Source organism: Caloenas nicobarica, chromosome 18, assembly GCF_036013445.1.
Source record: "Caloenas nicobarica isolate bCalNic1 chromosome 18, bCalNic1.hap1, whole genome shotgun sequence".
NCBI lineage: Eukaryota > Metazoa > Chordata > Aves > Columbiformes > Columbidae > Caloenas > Caloenas nicobarica.
Window position 1 is genome coordinate 369,309 of NC_088262.1, and position 16,699 is coordinate 386,007.

A 16,699-nucleotide genomic window follows, 5' to 3' on the forward strand; every position below is an offset into this window, starting at 1 on the left:
TGTCCTGTATCCCTGTCCCGTGTCCCTGTCCCGTGTCCCGGTCCCGTGTCCCTGTCCCGTGTCCCGGTCCCGTATCCCTGTCCCGTGTCCCTGTCCCGTGTCCCTGTCCCGGTCCCGTCCGGCTCGTTCCCGCGGGTCTCGCGGCTCCCGGGACCGGGCACGCGCGGGGCCTCGCGCCACCGCGCCGTGTCCCCAGCGTCACGTGCCCCCAGCACGTTCCCTCCACGGCCGCCGGAAGAGCCGCTTTTCCTTCCGGCCGGGTCAAAGGGCGGTGGACGCGGCCCAGTCAGAAACCACCACGCGCGCCTGGCCGCGCGCACGCGCAGTGCTCGCCCGCCGGGGCCGCGCGAGTGCCACGTTGAGGGCCGGCGGCCGCGCGAGGAGGCGGCGCTGACCAATCGCGAGCCGCGCAGCGGGGAAAGCGCCCAATGGCGGCGCGCGGGCGGGGAGCGCGGCCAGCGGCCAACCCGCGGCGGAGGGCGGGGCCGAGCCCAGCGCGCCGGCGAATAGGAGCCGCGCGTCGGACCGGGCGGTGAGTCGAGCCAATGGCGGGCGGCGGCGGCGCGGCCCGGCGCGGCCAATGGGGCGCGGCGGCGGCCGGGGGAGGCGGGTTTATAAGCGGAGGCGGCGCCGCGGCCGCACGCCTGCCCCGGCCCGTCCCGCGCCGCCGCCATCAGCGCCATGGCCGGGCTGCGCGCGCTCCTGCCGCTGCTGTGCCTCGTGCTGCCGCCCGCCCGCCCCGCCGGGCTGGAGGAGGAGGACGGGGTGCTGGTGCTGCGCGCCGCCTCCTTCGAGCAGGCGCTGGCGGCGCACCCGTACCTGCTCGTCGAGTTCTGTGAGCGCCGGGGCCCGGGCGGCGGGAAGGGGGAGCGGCGGGGCCGGGGCGCGGGGAGGCGCCGCCGATGCAGCGGCGGCCGGGGCCGGGGCGGGGGCTGCGGGCGGGAGCGGCGGGGAGCGGGCCGCGGCTGTGCCCGCGCTGACCGCCCGTCCCGCAGACGCCCCGTGGTGCGGACACTGCAAAGCGCTGGCGCCCGAGTACGCGAAGGCGGCGGCGAAGCTGCGGGCGGAGGGCTCGGAGATCCGGCTGGCCAAGGTGGACGCCACGGAGGAGGCGGAGCTGGCGCAGCGGTTCGGCGTGCGGGGATATCCCACCATCAAGTTCTTCCGCAACGGCGACCAGGCGGCGCCCAAGGAGTACACGGGTGAGCGGGGCGGGTCCCGTCCCGCGGCGCGGCCGGACAAGGTCCGCGGTGACGGCGGCACCGGCCGCGTGCCGGCGGTGAGGAGCGAGTCTGCCCCGACGGGCTTCGTCACCCAGAGCCGGGCGCATCGCTCACACGGGCTGGGGCAGGTGGAACCGTGTTCGTGTGGGCACCGAAGTGATCCCAGGTTTGCTCGGCTTGACTTTACTCCTGCACAGGAGCACCCAGAGCCGAAAAACTGCTCGGGCGGTTGGGTAAAGGGGCAAATGTGAGATGGGAGACAGAGGTGTCAGACCAAGACAAGCTGGCTTCAGCTGAACCAGCCCACCTTGTGCTGGCTGTTGAGGGTAACATCCAGAGTCCTGGTTTTGAAAGGAAAAGGGGATATATTTGCATGAAAAACGTCAGCATCTTGAAGTGCTGCGTTGCTGGTCAAAGTTTAGGAACGTGCTTAGGCCAGAAGTAATAGAGCCCCTTGTACCTTGACTTAACAATTAGAGATTAGCTTAATTACACCAGGAGCGAAAGGAATTGTTGCGTAAACGATATCTCGATTTTTTTTTTTTTTCCTGATCTCCTAGTCAGCTGCTGAACAATCTCAAAGCTTAGGGGTTTGTGTTCTTAAACTATCGGGGGAAAAGTGACTGAGTGTTATCTCTGTGTAGCTGGCCGGGAAGCAGACGACATTGTCAGCTGGCTGAAGAAACGCACTGGCCCAGCCGCAACGACCCTGACAGATGCTGCTGCCGCAGAGACACTGGTGGAGTCCAGTGACGTGGTGGTGATCGGCTTCTTTAAGGTAGAGCTTGTGCTGCTGCTTGGGAAACTCCAGTGTGTCCAGGGCCTCCCCTGTGTTCTGCCCCGTGGGGCCCTGGCAGCCAGGAAGGTTTCTTGTAGTTGTGAAACTCGCTGTCCTGCCCTACCTGATCTGCCAGTTCTCTGGGGTGTTCGTGCTTCGCTGTGCTGTGTCCCGGGTGACACCTTCCTTTCTTCCCCAGGACTCGACATCGGAGGCTGCGAAGGAGTTCTTGTCAGCAGCAGAGGCTGTGGACGACATTCCCTTTGGGATTTCCTCCAGCGCTGACATCTTCACCAAGTACCAGCTGAGCAAGGATGGTGTGGTCCTCTTCAAGAAGGTACGAGCGCTGGGTTGAGTCCTCTGCCTGTCCTTGTCTCTAATTCGGGGCAGCCCTGGATGAAGCGGGACAGCCCCTGCACTGCCAGCCCGGCTGTGCCCAGGGCTCAGAGCCGGGGGAGCAGAGCCGCAGCCCCTCGCGGGGCAGGGGAGCCCTGGGTCCCGCTCAGCGGCGGTGGGGGCCTGTGCTCGGCCACCTCCTCTGTCCCCACCCTGGTGCTCGCGCTGGGCTTTGGGTCCAGGCTGCTGCCTCAATCTGCTCCCTGTTTCTCGGGTACCTGGCAGCTGCGCAGTAACAGCCAGCGCAATCTGTAAAACGCTCTTGGCTGTGGCTGGTGAGGCCTCCCGTGCCCCTCCCCGAACTCTAAAGGCCTTAAAGGGAACAGTAGCCAAGTTCCGATGGCTCACCGTGCTGTTCTGTGTTTGCCTGGCTCAGCAAAGCAGCTCTGAGCATCCCAGGTCCCGACCTGCCGTGTCCAGAGCGGCTCCATCTCTTGTTACCGTGGGTTCTGCAGCATAGAGACCCCGGGGAGGTTCCCAGAGGATCTGCAGTTCAGCTGCCTGGGCCAGGACCGCTGGATTATGTGCAGAGGGGCACTGGCCACCTGCAGAATCAGAAATAAACTTGCTGATACCTCTCACTGTTAAAATCCCAGTCCCTGGGATGAAATCCTCTGTTTGAGAAGACAAGTTGAGTTCCTTAGACTTGGTGGTGGTGCACATGGGAGTGCTTTGGGTTCGGACTGATTAAATCTGTGCCTAATCACAGTCATCAGTCTGACCAACTTGAGACAGGCTGAAGAGTTGAATTAATTCTTACTTCAGTCTTTGTTCAGCTAAAACAGTGTATTTCATTCTATTACACCTCTGAAATTGTAATTCAGTTACTTGTGTAGTGTTAGGAGCTTGTAGACTTGAATTCTCAGTCTGAGGCCCCTCAGGTGGATGTGGCTGAGGGTGCCAGTAAACTATCTGAGTAATGAGCTGGAAATGCTGGGGTTTGCAACTAGAAATTTGGGATGTTCAAGGAGAGGACCACCTATGTCCTGCCCTTCTCACCTGCATTGCTCTCTGTAGGTGACCTATGTGCTCTGGTGGTGGTTAACAATGGGCTAAAATAGCTGTTTCCAGGGATTTTGTCTGCTTGCGTTCATGTCGTTTGGTGAACACTGAAGCCCAAACAGAAATGCTGCTCTGGAGCTGACTGCAGGTGCAGTGCAGCTGGGGTTCCGGGTCTTTGTTTAGTTGCCCGTAAGTTTTCTCATGTTCAGCTCTGTAGAATGGACTCGTTGATTAGATCTGATGCATTATCCTCTACCCTTGAAGTCCTGGGGGCTCTGTCGCATTTTCCTCTGCTTCCGAAGAACTGGGGCGATGGCAGGACCAGTCTTTAACGGTAAAGGCACATAAGCACAGTCAACTTGAGTACGTCTGGAACTAAAAGCAGTTCTGTTCCTGGAGCTGCTTTATTGGGACAGGAACACCCGGGTCTGCGCCAGGCGCTGCTGACGAGCTCCGCTCTGCGGGGAAGGACACGAGATGGTGCCTGCTGGCCTGTGACCGCCTCGCCCCTGTTCTGGTGTCACGGTAGTGCTGTCAGAGCTCACAAATGTGTTCACCACAAACTAGGGTGAAAATGAGCACAGCAGTAACCAAATGCCAGGGCATGGGAAGCAGATGGTTTATCTCACTAAAAATTGTGGTTTTGGGCTCTGGCTCCGCTGCGTGTGGTCAGTTGGGTCTGAACTCAGAGGGTTTGGCTGGTTGTTCTCATTCTTTGTGTTGTCCAGCCACACAGAGACCCTTGAACAACTGTTGTGAAGGCACTAAGGTGATGTTCGGTGCTCTTTAAAGCATTTACAAGGTTAATTTCCAATGTTACATGTTTTGCTCAGCTTTTCTGCTGGGCCTGAGCTCCCTCCAGCAGCAGGTTCCCCGAGTCCAGCACCGGGAGTGTGGCTGTGCCGAGGGGCTGCTGTCCCGTACATCCCTCGCCAGCCGTGCTGCGCCGCAGCTGCTCCCTCCCCAGCTGCCGGGAGGGTTCTGAGCCCTGCCTGGGATGCAGGTCACGTCCCAGATAAAAAGGGCTCCCGCACCTCTGGCGCAACGTGCGTGTCAGACGCGTGCTGTTGTCACTGACAGACTGGAACAGCCCCAGAGCCGGGCGAGCGGTGATTTCCCTGCAGCCCACGGTGCCCTTTGTTGGACGCTGTTCACAGCGCTGTGGTTACAGCACGGCTGCTCTGGCGTCGCCAGCTCCTTCGGCAGCATCTCGCTGCTCTGTCCTGCGCCGGCTGCAGGTCCTCGGTGACCTGCTCCACTCATCGCTTGGTGACCGCGCAGAATGGTGCTGAGGGCTGAGCTACTGGGCTGTTTGCAAACACCTCAGTCCAGGTTTGATGTGAAAATGCAGTGACCTTGTTGGGAGGTGGAATTCTGTCCTGAGCAAGTGCAGTTGAGATTCCCTGCGACAGGAACCATGGGATGTGTCTGAGCTATTGACAGAGGGGATCTGGGACAGGGAAGTGTTCTAATGCAATAATACCTGGTTTTGCAGTTTGATGAAGGCCGTAACAACTTTGAAGGAGACATCACAAAAGATAATTTACTGAACTTCATCAAGTCCAATGCGTTGCCTCTGGTCATAGAGTTCACTGAACAGGTAGGTCTGTCGGTACTTGGTATGGCTTCTTTCCATAGCTGCTGTATGAATATAACAGAGCTCAATGGTGAGCATTGTGCTCCTGTTTTATCTTGGAGCTGCCTTAAGTCTGGGGTTCTGGAGAAGTGGGGAGAACGCAAGGGAGGGGAGGCAGCAGCTCACTGTTCAGAGTGGGCCTGTAGGACCGGGGGCTCCTCTGGTCCTCAAGATAGCGGAGCCAAGCTGGCCTTGACACTGATTTACCTCTCTTCCAAAAATAAAGTTTATTTTCTACTCCTCAGACTGCTCCTAAAATCTTTGGAGGAGAGATAAAGACTCACATTCTGCTGTTCCTACCAAAAAGTGTGTCTGACTATCAAGGGAAACTGGACAACTTCAAGACTGCAGCAGGGAACTTCAAAGGGAAGGTGAGATGGATTTGTTGGATCGTTAATTAAGTGACCCTCTCCTGCAGAGACATGCAGCACTGTCTGTATCCCCCCAACAGTGGGGAGGAGGGTGTGATGCTGGTGCTCTCTCTGCGTATCGTGATAGCCGGTGACCGAGCGCTTCCTGGCTTGCACAACTGTTGAAGCAGCAGCAGTTAATTCCTGACATTCCTTGTGGGTGTGAATCTGACTGGGCCATAACCAATAGCAGCACCGGGTCCCTGCACATGCAGCTCCGGCACTGGGAGCAGGAAGAGGGGCCAGTTTGGCTCCTGCCCGTGTGTGTGTGAAGCATCGGCAGGCATGAGGTGCTCATCCTCACCACACTGCCTTTGGCTTTTTCCTCCAAAGATCCTGTTCATCTTCATCGACAGTGACCACAGTGACAACCAGAGGATTCTGGAGTTTTTCGGCCTAAAGAAGGAAGAATGTCCAGCTGTGCGTCTGATCACGCTGGAGGAAGAAATGACCAAATACAAACCTGAATCAGATGAGCTCACAGCAGACAAGATCACAGAGTTCTGCAACAAGTTCCTGGAGGGCAAGATCAAGGTAAATAATAAATGGTGTGGTGGTCAACCTGACTAAGCAAGCAAAACAGAATGGTCCCTGTGAGAAGCTGTGTGAGGTATCTGGTGAAAATCCTTCCATTAATGTACAGAATATTTGGTGGCCTTTGTGCTGAGAAACAAAAGGCAAAGCTGCCGGGGTGTGAAGGCTGCAGGCAGGTGAGCTGTGCTGGCTCCGGTGCAGCCAGTGCCAGCTCTTCCTGGTAACAACTGTTGATCCAGTTTCTGTTTCTGCTAATGGTCTCCGGAAGGTGTGAGCTCGTGCGGCTCAGCCCAGAGATGGTCCAGCTCTGATCTGGAGGCAGCGACTGTTTGGCCGTTCAGCTCAGTCCTGTGGGAATGACACTGTCAGTAACGCTGCTTCCTCCCATGGCTCCGCTGCAGCTCTCTGCACGAGGGCACCTGCTGTTTCTGCTCAGGCGGGAAGGGCTGTTCTGTGTGCAGAAGAGGAAGGGACTGACTCGTCTGACTCATCACTGCTCACAGCCCATGCCTGAGGCACCCAGAGGGTGGCTCAACCTTGCTTTTCAAGGAGGTGTGATTGCGTGGACATTCCCGACAGCCATGTCGCAAACCATGTCTATGAATTTCTCTTCTTATTCCAGCCCCACCTGATGAGTCAAGACCTTCCTGAAGACTGGGACAAGCTGCCTGTCAAAGTCCTGGTTGGAAAGAACTTTGAAGAAGTTGCTTTTGATGAGAACAAGAATGTCTTTGTGGAGTTCTGTAAGTGTCTTTCAAGGGCTGGTTCCCAGCAACTGGCAGGAAATCAGTGCCAGAAGCTGCATAGCCAGGACCAGGCAGAAAACACCTGGCAGAGCTGCAGCCACAAAGGGGACCCTGGCTGGACAGACGTGTGACCTGCCTGGCGGGGGCTGGGCATGACTCGGGTTACTGGTGTTGGCGGGGGTTGCTGTGGGGTTGTTGGTGTGAGCAGGGTTGCTGTGGGGTGGTTGGTGCCAGCTGTGTCTTCTTGTCACCAGATGCCCCCTGGTGTGGTCACTGCAAGCAGCTGGCTCCGATCTGGGACAAGCTGGGAGAGACCTACAGGGACCATGAGAACATTGTCATTGCCAAGATGGATTCAACAGCCAACGAAGTCGAGGCAGTGAAGATCCACAGCTTCCCCACGCTCAAGTTCTTCCCGGCAGGCTCTGGCAGAAATGTAAGCAGCAGCTGCCCTTTGCAGATTGTGTAACGAGGGAGCGGTGAGGAGTTTTGGATGAGGCCTTGGGAGGGCTCTCGCTTCTGTGGGGATGGAACATGTCACATCTACAGGACACCTGAGACCTCTGGGCTGGGCTGTAGGAAAGAGTTTGGGGGTGGGAGTGGGAACGGGATGAGGGAGCGCAGCAGAGGCCGGTGTGCTCATCCACAGGCTGTTCTTTCCTCGCAGTGATCTCTGAAGTCTAGTGGCTGAGCTGTTTTCCTTCGTCTCATATGGGTGAAGGTGAATTTTTAAATTCCCTTTTGCTTGGCATGTTAACTCTTGTTCAGAAAGAGAATTCTCCTCTCCAGGGCGGTGGTTCTGTAGGTGCCCATAACCATTATCTCCGTGTGTTTTCCTGTGTAGGTAATTGACTATAATGGGGAGAGGACACTGGAAGGCTTCAAAAAATTCCTGGAGAGTGGAGGTCAGGACGGGGCAGCTGCTGATGACGTGAGTAACATCAGGACAGTATCTGGGCCTTGGGATATGGGGTGTGAGTTGGATCAGGTGCTGTGCTTGAATCTCATCCTAAATAAGCTCCTGGGTTATGTGGCAGGATATTGTTGGCAAACAAAAATGCCTGTGTCATAAAACGCGAGCTGTGCAGCTGCAGCCTGGCTGCTTCAGCTAGGTGTGAAATTAATGTTCTTGGGAAGCTTAAACACAAATGTGTGCAGACTGTTGGTATTACAACCTCTAAATTTGCATAAGCTGTGTCTGGTGGTTGTGCAAACTGCTGGAGTACTTGGAGGGCTTGTTCTTTACTGAGCGCTCCTGCTCGGTGCCTGGAGCTCGGCAGAGGGATGAACATGACGTGTGTGTCGAGCTGGAGGCTCCTAACCTGCTGGGGCAGCTCTTACTGGTGCAGGTTCCAGCTCCCAGGGGTTCCTGATCCCGAATGTCCCAAACTCGGAGCTCCTGGTAGAATTCTGCAGGTGTTTTGTTAACCTGGCAGCAGGGAACAGATGAGAGAAGCTGCTCTGTGCTTGGATCTGCCTGATGTGCCAGAAACCAGTAGCTGTGTCTGACCTGTACAGGATCTGGAGGACTTGGAGACGGATGAAGAAACAGACCTCGAGGAAGGCGATGAGGAAGATGAGCAGAAAATCCAAAAGGATGAATTGTAAAGCGAAGACTGATCTACATCACCCAAAAAATCAGACACTAAATTGGTGGCTGTTTTGCAGCCCAGTGAGTCAGAAATCCATTAAGATTTAAAGCAGAAGGTGAATGACAAAATCCAGGGATTGGCCTTTAAAGTAACACTTCACCCTCACTTGTCTGTACACTTGACTTTCTTTTCTTTCTTTTTGCTTTTGAGAAGGGATCTGTCACTAGGTAGCCAGCCCAGCCCGCTGGGCTCATTTTTTTTGTTGTTGTTGTACTTTTTTTGTACACAGCTTTTGTTTGAAATATTCTGTTCTGGGTAGAAGCGTATTGTGAAGTGGTAGCGTGAGTTCAATGGCCCAGTGTTCTGGAGCCTTGCCACTAACATCTTCCAAGAAAGCTTTTTTCCTTTTTTCTTTCAAAACTAAAGCCTGTAGTTGATTTCTGCACCTGGCAGAGTCTTTAGTGATCTCAGCCTTCAGTGAGTGGGGAGGAGGTGGGGGCTGAAGGCATCAGGTGTGTGCGCAGGTGCTTCTCTCCATGCTGGGCAGATGTTTCCTCTGTGTTATAGCACTGGGAGGTGACGGGAGCACCGGGGAGGGGGGGACCCTGCACAGGCTGTGGCTGCTGCTCCCCGGATCAGCTGAGACCCGGCTGTGTCACCAACCTTTCGATCAAATGCAAGACTCTTGCAATTGCTTTCCAAGCATTATTTTGAATGGGTTGACCAGGCAGGTGGGGGGTGTGGGAGGGCCCGATAAAATAAATCAAACAGGATGTGTGGTGACTGGGTTTTGGGGAGGACCCTGAACACGGGAGTGCCTCGGAGGCCTGAGCTGCGTCAGGCTGGTTCTCAGCATTCCACTACAATAACATTGGAACTGAATTTGTTGGCCAAATAAAGTTGAGATTTTAATACTATGATGTCTTTGTCTTTATCAGAAATAGACTTAGTATATTTGACCCTGACAAGAAAGAGGATCAAGAGTTCCAGGCTGATTCTGAAGGGACTCTGCCAAAATGGTGTTTGTCAGCTTTCTCAAACTTTCACTAAATACCACATCTTTGAGAGAAACGCTTTGTGAATGCTTCCAGTTTTGCAGGTGGTGTCTGGTACCTGAAGCTGAACAAATATGTATTGCATAATTGGTAAAGGAAAAGAATTTCAACATGCCTGTGTCATGTCTGGATTAAATCGGCTTGTGCAGGCAGAAAATCAACAGCTCTCAGCGCTGTGAGTGGACTTGGGCTCCCTGTGCCAGCTGGCGGGGCGAGGGCACCTCTGTACCCGAGGAATTTGCCTGCAGGGAAACCTGGGGCTGCCTGGAGCTCTGCTCACATGATGCACTGAGCTGCGTTGCTATTTCCAAACCAGGCACTTACTGCTGAAAATATTTGTGTAAGGAAATATGCTGTAAATGTCACATGGGAGGGCATGGTGGAGCCAGAGGGCAGCTCGGGAGGCTACTGGTCCTGGCACTGGGGGCAGGACAGGAGTGCTGTGCAGCACTGGGCTGCGGCACCGGCTCAGCCTCCCTGTGGCTCTGGGAGCCCAGCGTGGTGTGAGCTGAGTGCGGTGTGAGCCGTGGCATGAGCCATGGTGTGCGTGGGGTTGGGGCTGGATGTGCCATTGCTGACCGTGGGGTCAGAAAGGGTGCTCGCTGCTGCCCGCTGTGTTTGTCACCTGCGGTTATGGGGAGATGGGTCTCTGAAGTCACCTCCCTGCAGGGCCGAGACCCACGTGTCGGGCAGGGGCCTGTCCCCATGCTGGTGTCCCCATCCCCAGCAGCCGCTGTCAGGGCCGCCCTGTGTTTCGGGGTGGGGAGCAAGGGGTGCTGTGAGGAAGGAGTTCCATGGGAAGGGGTTGGCCAGGTCTCAGCTCAAAAAGGTCCATTTTGTGGAGCCAGTTGCTGTGTAAACAAGCTCTGCAGTGGTTCTCTGTTTGCAGTCCGAGAGCTGCCTGGCTCAGACGGGGCTTTGCTCGGCTGCTGCGGCTCCTCTCGGCAGAGCAGGACTCTGTCAGCCATCCTGTGCACACAGCTAATTGCTTTTCCAAGAAACTGGCTAAAATAGTCCTGTCTGCACAGCTCAGCCTCCCGCCGCACCGTGTTCTGTCTAATGTGACCCTGACCAGAGAGGCTCACAGAAAGATCAATGTGTTTGCCAGCAGATAAACAAGTGCGGGCAGGTCTTGGTGTGCGGCTGAGCGAGCTGCCGGTCCCCACGGGCAGGGGCTCTGGACGAGGGCCTGTGGCAGAACCGAACCTCTGAGACTCCTAGTGCAGGGCAGGGATGTTTCCTGATGTACCTGCCTGGACAATTCCCATCCGTGTGTAACACAGCACAATATGCTTGTGTATCTGAAGGGACCAATCTTTGATGGGAAAAAGCACAGAGGAGCAGTTGTTGCTTGAGCCTTTGGCAGATCTGAAAGATGGTCCATTCTGGGCCTTTGGCAGCTCCAGCCGGCAAGTGATGAAGGCAGGAGTTGTCTGGTGGTGGTGCTGTTCTTCCGCTGCTCTGCAGGAACCTTCCCTCTCAGCAGCTGGTTCTGGGTTTGGGGTGGCACATGAACACCCTGCACCGGTGCTGCAGCCACCCAGTTCTGCACCAGCAGCCCCTCTGTCCTCGCAAGGGCATGATAATTCTCACCGTGCTGGTGGTGCTGCCACGCTGAGCTCTGTGCTCTCCCAGCACAGCTCGTTCTGCTCCTCCCGAGTCTGATGCAACTACCAAGAGTGACTGAGCTCTGAATGTATTTGGCACCACAGCTCTGACAAGTCTGCGCTGGCTACTCGGTGCATGAGCAGGTCCCCCTCGCTTGGTCATTGTCTCTGTCTTTTCCCTGGCACATGTGGGTGTGCGAGGACTCGCTGCTTGCAAGTTCTGTTCTCAGGCCCTTGGGCTCCTCTGAAGGGCTCCACGCAAAAGCAACAGTAGATGTGACCCTTGGATGGGCACATCAACAGGTGGGTGGTAAGATGAGACACCAACTTCTGCCCAAAAGTGGGAGACTGCGGGCCTGGGCGGCTCGATTACAAAGTGTCATGGCAAATAGCATGAGCTGCATGTCCTCAAAATAGCCCACGGGAGCCTATAAAACGCAACACCTCTGGAGAACCACCAGTCCCGGGCCGAGGCCTCGGGTGAGCTGCGTGTGCCCTGCGGCACCTCCCGCGTGCGGCATGGGGCTGTAGGGACAGCGTGGCCGCTCCCCCGCAGGACCGGCACACGGACACAGCGGGAGCGCAGCCGTGCGGCTCCACCGCGGCTCTGCGGCGAGGAGGCACCGACAGGCAGAGGAAGAGGGAGCAGCACCATAAGGCAGCGAGCGGCACGGCCGAGCACTGAGCAGCGCCGGTGGCTCTTACAGCCCCGTGTCCCCACTCCTCCCTGCCAGGGCTGCAAGCTGCGTCAGCATGAAGGACTATTACCCGGTGTCGAGGCACCGGTACAGCCGCTATGCGCAGAGACTGAGAGCCGCGCGCACCGTGCGCTTCCCCAACGACATCGTCTTTCAGGACCACATCAGGCAGGGGGACCTGGAGCAGGTGGGCAGGTTCATCCGCGCCAGGAAGGTGACACTGGACACCATCTACCCCTCCGGTGAGTGTGCGGGGCCGCTGAGCTGCCTCAGCGGGGCTGCCAGGGACACCAGAGAGCCGCGGGGCCAACGCTGGGCCGCGGCCACCTCCGGCAGGGTGACAGGTTGGAATTGAGCCGTTTTCCTCCCTGGCAAGGAGCAGGTGCCCCCAAATCACCCCACGGGGCCCATGAGCCCCGAGCCAGCACCCCAACATCTCCGCTCATCAGCCTGGACAGTGCGTGCTGCGGGAAAGGGGAGGCTGATCCCTGCGTCCCTTCACAGCATGGCCACGTCCTGCAGTGCGGTGGGACCTGGACACAGGGCCGTGGGTACGGGCTGGTGTCTGGAGCCCCAAGGGTCAGCGGGGCTCCTGCCTTCCACCCACTCTCTACCGCACGGGTGGCCTGGGCATTTGCAGCATCAATGTTTGTGGAAGGCACTGGGTTGTGTTTGCACCCAACCCCATGTCAACTGTTTATGGAATGCCATGATCCTCCCTGGTTGGTGCAGAGCACAGATTTGTCCCTTTTTGTGCTTGGCTTCAGCTTCTGCTGTCACATGGCTGCAAAGACAGCGTCTCAAATGACCCTGGGCTTCCTCCTGCCCATACCAATTGCTTCATCACTTGCTCCGTAAGGAGCTTCTGAAACTTGGACAGAACAGGACCCTGGACACACTTGTGTCCCCGTGCGAGTCCTGCCGCTGGCCGGAGGGGCAGCTCCTCTGAGCCCGTCCCGCCTGGCCAAAGGGACATGGGTGCTGCAGAAGGGAACAGAAACGTGCAGCAGCTCCTCGGGGCTCCTCAGTCTTTGTTTCTTCCCCCAAACTCATCTCCCTGATAATGAGGGTTTGCTGGCACCCGCCTTCCTGGCCTGCAGACAATTCGCACCTGTAGCTCAGTGTTCAGCAGCTTCTCACACAGCCCGGGGCTCACGAATCCTTCCGCCCAGGCATGGCAGCCCTGCACGAAGCCGTGCTCACGGGAAACCTGGACTGCGTCCAGCTCCTGGTTAAGTACGGCGCCGACATCCACCAGAAGGACGAGGACGGGTGGACGCCCCTGCACATGGCCTGCAGCGACGGCCACGCCGACATCGCCAGGTGAGGCTGCGGCGGGGACGCTGCGCCGCGCGGGCTCGGGAACCGCAGCCCACAGCGAGGGGCCGCGCCGGGAGGGCGCCGGGCCCGGCGGAATCGGGACTGTCCGGGCCCCGGCAGCGGGGCTGCGGGAGCCCCGGGGGAGCCCCGCCGGCTCAGCCCCCGCCCGTCTCCCGCAGGTACCTCATCTCCCTCGGGGCCAGCCTGGAGGCCACCACGGACGCCGGGGAAAAGCCGTCGGACCTCATCGACCCGGAGTACAAGGACCTGCTGGAGCTCTTCCAGGCCGCCACCGTGGGCTGAGCGGGACTCGGGGCCGGGCCCGGGCTGGGCCTGGGCGGGCGGCCGGGCGGGTGTCGCTCGGTACCGCGTCTCGGGAGCCACTTTGTACTTTTCCAATAAAGCGTCTCGCACTCGGCGCCGCCTCCGCCGCTCCGCGCGCGCTGGGACGGGGTGGGCGGGGCCGCGTTGACGTCGGGCGGGGGGGGGCCGGCGATGGGCGGGGCCGGCGATGGGCGGGGCCGCTCGGCTGCGCGGGGGCGGGGCCGCGCCTGCGCGCTGCGGCGCTTCCGTCGCGGCCCGAGGGCGAGCGGAGGCGGGAGCCAGGCCCAGGTGAGGGGCGCGCGTTGCCATGGCGACGGGCGGGGGGCGGCCCGCGGTCTAGCCCGGCCTGGCCGCCCTCTCCTTTCTCCCGCAGCCGCGCCGAGCCCAGCCGAGCCCCGCCGCGCCGACAGCCATGGCCAGGTGAGCCCCGCCCGGCCCCGGGCCCAACCGCGGCTCCGGGCCCGGCTCAGCCCTGCGCTCCGCTTGCAGCTCCCCGGTGTCCCGCGTGGTGTACAACGGCAAGCGGAGCGGCGGCCCGCGCTCCCCCGGCGCCGGCAGCGAGATCTTCACGCCGGCCCACGAGGAGAACGTGCGCTTCATCTACGAGGGTGAGCGGGGCGGGGGGCGGGGGCGGCCGGGCCGTGCCCGCGGTGCTGAGCGAGCGGCCCCTCCGTGTCCCCAGCCTGGCAGTGCGTGGAGCGGGACCTGCGCAGCCAGATGGGCTCCGAGCGCGGCCTGGTCGAGGAGTACGTGGAGAAGATGCCGAACCCGAGCCTGAAAGGTGAGCGGGCGGGGGCACCTGCCCCGGCTCCGGCGGGGGACACGGCCGGCCCGGGGAGCCCGCGCGGGCCGGAGGGGGCTGCAGCGCGGCCTCTGCCGCCAGAGCCTCTCCTGTCTTCTCTGCAGCGTTTAAACCTGTTGACCTGGGTGATCTGAAGAGGAGGAACACACAGGATGCAAAGAAGTCCTAAGGCGAGTCCTCCCTGTGGATCGGCTGGTCTCCTAAGGTCCTCAAGCAGATTTAATTTGAGATTTTGTGTTGATTTCCTCCTCTGGTCTGTACTCCCAAAAGCCCGTGGGAGAGCCAGTCAGCTCTGGGGCTGGTTCTGAAGCTGCCTACAATCAGAGATACTCAGAGGCTCACTGAGGATGCCCAGAGCCTCTTGCAAAGGATACCAGTCCCCCACTCCTGGCTTTCTCTGTCTTTCCCCACTTCACACTGGGCTCACAGATCTCCTGCTCTCCTTCCGTCTCTGCCCCCGTTGTGCTGGGCTCCCCGGGCGCTGGTGCACGCAGGGCAGAGCGCAGCGTCAGTGTCGGTGGAGGCAGCGCCAGTTCTCTGCTCCCTCCCGTGCACCGAGGATCCGCAGCTGCTGGGGTGGGCCAGAGGAGAAGGAAGGAGAGCTGGTTCTGCCCCGGTGCCTCGGGACAGACTGGCAGCCCCAGTTCAACACCCTTTGTGCTGGGCAGGTCTCACCGGCTGTGCTGGCTCCCTGGCTGCAGAGACCTGGGGCTCGTCAGTGCTGCCAGAGCTCACGGGTCTGTGACCGAGGCCGGATTTCCTTGTGCTTAGGCTGGACCGGGCCCCTGCGGTGCTGGGGATGGGGCTGCTCTGCTCTCTCTGCAGAGAGGGATGGGGTGTCAGTGCTGGCCCCAACCCCACGTGCCGCGTTCAGCCCGCCCGGCCTCGGTGCTCTGGCAGCTCCAGGGGCGGCTGGTGCTGACTGTGCGGAAAGCGGCTCATTGGCACCCGGGCTGCGCTGTGCTGTTCCGTACTGGCACCATTTTCCAGCCGTGCACCTTGCCAGAGATCTGGCCCTGCAGCTGGCAGAGCTGTCGCTGCGTGGGGCCTGCTGTGGCTGCTGTGACCTGCCTGGGGGGACTTTTTGGGACCCCCACCCCTGGCAAGGCTCAGGGGGTTTCTGCATCACCTGAGCCTGGGAGAGTGACGGTGCCGCTCTGGGCTGTCTGAATATAGCAGCCTTGTCCCCCGCGTCTCTGTGCCTCCAGAACAGCGGCAAGGGTTGGAGCAGCCCCCTGCCCGCCATGCCCAGAGCCGGTGGGGAGGGGGCTGCGGGTGGGGTGCGGGGGGCTGGGGCTGCCATTGCCTTTCCTTTGAGTCCTTCAGCTGTACTGTTCCTTTTTTTTCTGTTGTCTGTTACTTGAGGAGTGTTGTAAATAAAAGCTGATGTCCTTTTGGCTCTGTCTCTGCGTGACGCTGCCCGGCCGTGCCCCGTAGCGCTGCTGTGCCATGCGCGGTGTGCCATGCCCGGTGTATGGTGCTGCGAAGGCCCAGGGAGGGTTGTCTCAGTCCCGGTGTCTTGGCAGGCTGTTCTCTGCCTGATGCCCTCCTTGTTTCCTCGGCTGCCAGTGCCCACTGCTCTGTCTTGTTCTTCTCCTTTTTAGACTTGCAAGTCATTCCTGTTTTGTGGCTGAAGCCCCGTGTTTTCCAGACTGCAGTGCTGGGAGTCAAGGCTGGGGCTCTCTGTGCCTTTTCAGTCCTGACCAAGTCCTAAGGAGAAGCAACACAGAGAGCAGAAGCCACCTCTTATTTCTATTTATTTTTTTCCAGAAGGGATCGTACCCTTGCCCTTGGTCTCTCCGCAGCGTGTGCCACTGGGCACTGTGTGCGGGGAGCACAATGCCCTTGGGCCTGGAGCCTCCAGCATCCCAGGAGCTGTCGCTGGACCAGAGATTTAAATGTTGACACTATTAATACACTCGTATCCCCTTCCCTCCCCTGCTTTAGTGGCATTTGAACTATACCGAGCATTGCTAGAATGTCTCCTCAAGTGCCCCTCGTCACACTTGGCCACGACCCTGTTTACCTCCCATCACCAAAACATTCCTGGGGCAGGCGTGTGCTTGGACATGCTGCCCAGTTCAGCACAGCTGGGCGCTGCCTCGGCCCTCGTTGTGCCACCTCTGCCGGAGCTGCTGCAGGGCCGGTCCCTCACCGCGGCACTGCCAGCACCCGTGCCAGGGCTCATGTTCCTCCATCACCCTGGGAGCCAGGCAGGAGGTGACAGTCACTGCTGTCATGGCCCCTCCTATGCTTGCCCTGCAGAGCGCTGAGCACGACTGGAGCCGTGTGTCCCGGGTCCGTGTGTCCCCCGGGGGTGGGAGCGGCCGTTCGCTCTCCTCGAGCCAGAGGGGACGTGCAGGGTCCTGCAGGCCGACCCCACCAACCTCTGCCTTGTTTGTCTTTAGGCTCAGGTGCTGTGAAGCCGGAGGCGAAGCAGTCACTCTAATGAAATGTCGTACAAAAATCATTCTATAAACAGGCAATTTTTAGAAAGACTAATAACAATCCCTGGGGTGAGGCAGCGCAGGAGCAGGGTGGGAGTCAGGGCGGGGGGAATGTCCCTGCGAGGAGCT

General features: G+C 59.1%; 3 protein-coding genes across 4 annotated transcripts; all 3 read left to right on the forward strand.

Moving 5' to 3' along the window:
• Positions 1–580: 580 nt before the first annotated feature.
• Positions 581–9,234, forward strand: P4HB (prolyl 4-hydroxylase subunit beta). Its single transcript, XM_065647923.1, is given in 12 exon segments — positions 581–643; positions 646–835; positions 996–1,202; positions 1,868–2,001; positions 2,201–2,338; positions 4,895–4,999; positions 5,281–5,406; positions 5,779–5,979; positions 6,602–6,722; positions 6,980–7,161; positions 7,570–7,656; positions 8,244–9,234. Coding segments are annotated over 12 exon segments (1,644 nt in total). The 3' UTR covers positions 8,334–9,234.
• A 2,197-nt stretch (positions 9,235–11,431) lies between these two features.
• On the forward strand, positions 11,432–13,415 carry PPP1R27 (protein phosphatase 1 regulatory subunit 27). Its single transcript, XM_065647802.1, has 3 exons — positions 11,432–11,919; positions 12,850–13,000; positions 13,177–13,415. The coding sequence occupies exons 1-3, from the start codon at positions 11,733–11,735 to the stop codon at positions 13,298–13,300; spliced, it is 462 nt and encodes a 153-aa protein (XP_065503874.1). The 5' UTR covers positions 11,432–11,732; the 3' UTR covers positions 13,301–13,415.
• Positions 13,416–13,489: 74 nt separating this feature from the next.
• On the forward strand, positions 13,490–15,520 carry MCRIP1 (MAPK regulated corepressor interacting protein 1). 2 transcript variants are annotated; one of them, XM_065647971.1, is made up of 5 exons: positions 13,490–13,609; positions 13,695–13,741; positions 13,811–13,929; positions 14,004–14,102; positions 14,228–15,520. In XM_065647971.1, exons 1-5 carry the CDS (start codon positions 13,493–13,495, stop codon positions 14,290–14,292), a joined length of 447 nt encoding a protein of 148 aa, XP_065504043.1. In that variant the 5' UTR covers positions 13,490–13,492; the 3' UTR covers positions 14,293–15,520. The 2 variants fall into 2 exon arrangements, with proteins under 2 accessions (XP_065504043.1, XP_065504044.1); XM_065647972.1 differs by lacking the exon at positions 13,695–13,741.
• Positions 15,521–16,699: the final 1,179 nt, after the last annotated feature.

Coding starts and splice junctions, on each gene's coding strand:
- PPP1R27 (XM_065647802.1), top strand. CDS start 11,733: ATGAAGGACTATTACCCGGTGTCGAGGCACCGGTACAGCCGCTATGCG. Junction 11,920..12,849: donor GGACACCATCTACCCCTCCG/GTGAGTGTGCGG, acceptor CCTTCCGCCCAG/GCATGGCAGCCCTGCACGAA. Junction 13,001..13,176: donor GGCCACGCCGACATCGCCAG/GTGAGGCTGCGG, acceptor CGTCTCCCGCAG/GTACCTCATCTCCCTCGGGG.
- MCRIP1 (XM_065647971.1), top strand. CDS start 13,493: ATGGGCGGGGCCGGCGATGGGCGGGGCCGCTCGGCTGCGCGGGGGCGG. Junction 13,610..13,694: donor GAGGCGGGAGCCAGGCCCAG/GTGAGGGGCGCG, acceptor TTTCTCCCGCAG/CCGCGCCGAGCCCAGCCGAG. Junction 13,930..14,003: donor CGTGCGCTTCATCTACGAGG/GTGAGCGGGGCG, acceptor CCGTGTCCCCAG/CCTGGCAGTGCGTGGAGCGG.